The sequence below is a fragment of the Aspergillus welwitschiae genome (assembly GCF_003344945.1).
Source record: "Aspergillus welwitschiae strain CBS 139.54b unplaced genomic scaffold BDQ94scaffold_101, whole genome shotgun sequence".
NCBI classification, from domain to species: Eukaryota; Fungi; Ascomycota; class Eurotiomycetes; order Eurotiales; family Aspergillaceae; genus Aspergillus; species Aspergillus welwitschiae.
Window position 1 is genome coordinate 13,061 of NW_020798795.1, and position 4,439 is coordinate 17,499.

The 4,439-nt window shown below is 48.5% G+C and overlaps 2 protein-coding genes across 2 annotated transcripts in view; one reads left to right on the plus strand and one right to left on the minus strand.

Annotated features, from left to right (window-relative positions):
* Positions 1 to 49: 49 nt before the first annotated feature.
* Positions 50 to 353, minus strand: BDQ94DRAFT_155312 (uncharacterized protein; the record flags this gene model as incomplete). Its single annotated transcript, XM_026768445.1, is given in 2 exon segments — positions 50 to 92; positions 108 to 353. Coding segments are annotated over 2 exon segments (213 nt in total), but the record flags the coding sequence as incomplete, so codon positions are not given.
* A 1,845-nt stretch (positions 354 to 2,198) lies between these two features.
* Positions 2,199 to 4,439, plus strand: part of BDQ94DRAFT_164355 (purine and uridine phosphorylase) — a gene marked incomplete at both ends in the record, with an annotated part of 2,829 nt that continues 588 nt past the window's right edge. The window contains 3 exons of the mRNA XM_026769991.1: positions 2,199 to 3,109; positions 3,163 to 3,951; positions 4,066 to 4,369. Coding sequence (XP_026619614.1) covers positions 2,199 to 3,109; positions 3,163 to 3,951; positions 4,066 to 4,369 — 2,004 coding nt within the window. The remainder of the gene's footprint in view (positions 3,110 to 3,162; positions 3,952 to 4,065; positions 4,370 to 4,439) is intronic.

Genomic DNA, 4,439 nt, shown 5'->3' on the forward strand with positions numbered 1-4,439 from the left:
GAGATAGCCCCTGACAGGAGTGGTGGGCCTGTTTAGTATCATTCTCCTCCGGAGATATCCCCTGACAGGAGTGGTGGGCCTGTTGAGTATCAATCTCTCCGGAGATATCCCCTTCATGGCCATGGGCCCCATGTCGTATCACCTGTGCCCTGGACCGTTCCCAGATGAACAGGTTCTTTCTGTTCTTAGAACCCCGTTCTGAGACACCCCAGCTATGAGCAGCCACCTCTACGCGGTGCTGGGGACTAGTACTTGCCAGAGTATATCCACTCGTCATGACGCAAGGAAGCTAAGATCTGCTCGCGCCATGCCGCGATTCCTACCAGCATTGGTGCAATATCGTGCATCGCAAGGGCGGAATTGACATCAAGATCCGTCCATGCCCGCTGCCGGTCATGTATAATAGTTAACTTCTTTTTTGTGGTACCGACACATTCGAAATCGGCTTCCGCCCCAAACACTCTTTAATTGCTTAGAAGCCCCACTTGTAGATATTTAGCGCCTTGGCAGTTATGATGGTGTTTTGTATGTTACCAGCACTGTATAATTCTGGAACTTTCGATTTCTTACAGTGACATAGCAGTACAATACAGGCAACTAGTTTATCAACGTTAACGTTAACTGATTCGCATGACTCATCTCCTGCACACCTCCCATTTCTCACATCGTTCCGCACTCTTGCAAGTAAGCAGGCTGTTCAGATGTTCCAAATGGCCCCCAATCTAGCACCGTCGCAGCATGAGCTCATTCGCGACGTGATTCTAAGCAGATCATTAAGTACTGCTAAATGGCTGGCTTGGCTGGTTGCAGTGAGCGCAGCATTAGATATATTCGTTCGAACCTGCGACTTTTCGGCAGTGTCAAAGCACCTTCAAACAAAGCCGGCCGACCGCGAACGGTACTGTAACCCCGCCTATGCTGGACGCCCTTTGCGAGTATCTCCTCACGAAACCGGATCTGTATCTAGACGAAATGGCAATTTTCTTATGGGATGAATTCGATACTGTAGTGACAACCGCCAGCATCAGGAGGGCGCTCAAATCCGTTGGATGGTCTAAAAAGGCAGCTCGTCGGATTGCTGGAGAGCGTAATGCGGACTTGCGGGACTGCTATTTTCATAGCCTGTCTGAATTCCGTTCGTACCACCTTATTTATGTCGATGAGTCGGGATGTGATAAGCGAGTTGGCTTCAGGCGAACGGCCTGGTCCCCTGTTGGAGTAACACCGGTACAAATCTCTCGGTTTCATCGCGGACAGCGATATCAAATACTGCCAGCGTATGCCCAGGATGGTGTTATGCTTGCCCGTGTGTTCCAGGGATCTACTGATGCATCCATATTCGAAGATTTTGTGGAGCAGCTGCTTCATCATTGCGGGAGGTGGCCGGAGCCCAAATCTGTGCTGATAATGGACAATGCATCGTTTCATCATAGCGAGCGCGTGGAACAGCTGTGCAACGATGCTGGGGTAAAGTTGCTGTACCTGCCTCCATACTCACCGGACCTCAATCCCATTGAGGAGATGTTTGCAGAGTTGAAGGCGTTCATAAAGCGCAATTGGAATATATATGAAGAGGATCCAGAGCTCAATTTCGATGCCTATCTAGAGTGGTGCATCGACGTTGTTGGTGCCAGAAAGCTGAGTGCAGAGGGGCATTTTCGTCATGCTGGGATTACTCTGGAACCACTGCCTCTGAGCTTCGACGGGATCCACCAGTGATTCAACACCCCGCTCTTGTGTCGATTAGAACCTCGATGACTAATCAGGACAACCCTGCGTGTCAAGAAGTCGGAGGCATTATTTCAGATAATAAATAATAGCTATGCCCTGATAAAACCTCTCAGAACTCAGTTGTGGCTTAGACTTTGATCTTATCTGGGTAACTAGTAAATGATCTTCCTAGGTTCGTCTATAGCACTTTACGAATATCATGTTGAGAAACTGGCCTTGTTGCTTAATATTAATATACACCACTTCCTCTTCTTGCTTTTTATACGTTCTCGAGACCATGATTGGCCCTCTAAGCGCGACAGCCTCTCATTTACACATGTCAGATGACCTCTCCAACTCCGACTTCAGATCTGTTTCTTGGAATGTTTAATCCTGCAGTTCTAATGCCTCCTCCATCTTCTTCCAAACAAAGACTATCCGTCTTATCTCGGTAAAGTTTCACTACTTTTTCATGTATTATACAGAAAATGTCCTTCACGCACGGCGACTACACGGTCGCATGGATTTGCGCCTTGCCGTTGGAACTGGCAGCAGCAAAGGCCATGCTGGACGACGTTCACCCTCCGCTTCCCCAGCCAGAATCCGACCACAATGTCTACACACTCGGGAGAGTTGGCAGCCACAATGTAGTAGTGGCCTGTCTGCCTGGCGGTGTCTATGGAGCAATATCCGCTACAGGGGTAGTGTCACATATGGTCTCTACCTTTCCAACTCTCCGGTTCGGGTTCGGATTGATGGTGGGCATTGGGGGCGGAGTCCCGAGCCCAAGAAATGATATTCGCCTTGGTGATGTTGTGGTCAGCAGGCCAACTACCAATTCAAGTGGTGTTATTCAATTTGACTACGGCAAGACACTGCGCGGCGGACGATTCCAGCACACCGGGTCGCTTAGTAAACCTCCACCAGTGTTGTTGAAGGCCGTGTCTCAATTAGAGAGTGGTTGTATGACCGGGGAAAGACCGACCTTCGAAATTCTGAATGCTACACTGCACAAAAATGAAAAGATAAGGGAAGAGTTTTTGCGACCGAAGGTCGACTGGCTATTCCCACCAACCTACGACCATAAGGATAGCGAACATAACTGTTCGGCATGTGATCAGACACAGTTAATGGACCGTTCTGAGCGGGGAACTGATCAACCTTATGTTCATTATGGCTTGATCGCTTCCGGAGATCAGGTCATGAAAGATGCCAAGACTCGCGATTCCATTGCTCGGGATCTAGACATACACTGTTTTGAAATGAAGGCTGCTGGGCTCATGGACGAACTCCCATCACTAGTCATTCGCGGCATTTGTGACTACTGTGATTCGCACAAAAATAAACAGTGGCAAGGATATGCTGCGCTTGCGGCTGCTTCGTACGCTAAGGCACTTCTGTCGGTTGTTCCCACTTATTACCGCAAGGAATCACGTGATCTGAGGCAGCCAGTTTGGATGGTCCCTTCCGGAGGAACCCACGGTTCGCAGGTCGGGAAGACGAAATCACCAGAATTGAAGGATTGTTTATGCAACTGAACGGACCTAGCAAGGTTGCTATCTGCGGACTAGGCGGTGTTGGAAAGACGCAGATCGCACTTGAACTGGCTTACCGCATAAGAAATCGAGACCCTAAATGCTCGATTTGCTGGATTACATGTACCAGCTATGAGAGCGTGGAACAAGCCTATATGACCATCGCCTCGAAGCTAAAAATGACTGATATGAAGCCGGCAGAAGTGAAAGAAAGGGTTAAAGCTCATCTTAGCCAGGAGAGTGCCGGGAAGTGGCTTGTTATCTTTGATAATGCAGATGACATAGGAATGTGGAGCACAGACAACACTACTGATATAGTATTAACAGACTTTCTTCCTGAAAGTGAGCAGGGCCATATTCTCTTCACCACGCGCAGCCGTAAGGTAGCTGTGAAACTAGCGTCTTCCCATGTGATTACAGTCACTGAGCCGAACACAGAAATTTCTATCCAAATTTTAAAGAACTCACTGGTTGAGAAGACATTGCTTAATGATCGTATTACAGCTCTGAGTCTTCTTGAGCAGCTGGCTTGTCTCCCTCTGGCGATCACCCAGGCGGCAGCATATATCAATGAAAACAGCATTGGCCTCTCTGACTATCTTCAGCTTCTGCGGGACCAGGAGCCACATGTGATTGAACTGCTGAGTGAAGAATTTGGGGATGAGATGCGCTACAAAGACATCCAGAACCCTGTTGCTCTGACTTGGTTTATCTCCTTCCAGCAAATCCAACAATTAAATAAGCTAGCAGCAGACTATCTGTTATTCTTTGCCTGCATCAATCCTCGTGACATTCCACAGTCCTTACTTCCCCAGCCGAGGATGAGAAAGAACCAACAGTTCAGCCGGCAAATATTGAAATCTGCCGACCGACTGAGCGAAGTTTTCCCAGATGATGATCATGCAAATCGGCAGGTGTGGCGGGAATATCTGCCGCATGCTCTTTCACTAATAGCAGAAGCTGAATTTCGGAAGGAGCAAGAGAAATACATTGATTTGATTCGAAATGTTTGTAGTTGTCTTTCTAGTGACGGACGATGGAAGGAAGCGGAAGAGCTGCAAGTGCAAGTGTTAGAGCTGCGCAAGCGAGTGCTAGGACCCGAGCACCCTGATACTCTTAGCAGCGTGGCCAATTTAGGATTCACCTACTGGAATCAGGGACGATGGAAAGAAGCGGAGGAGCTGCAAGTGCAAG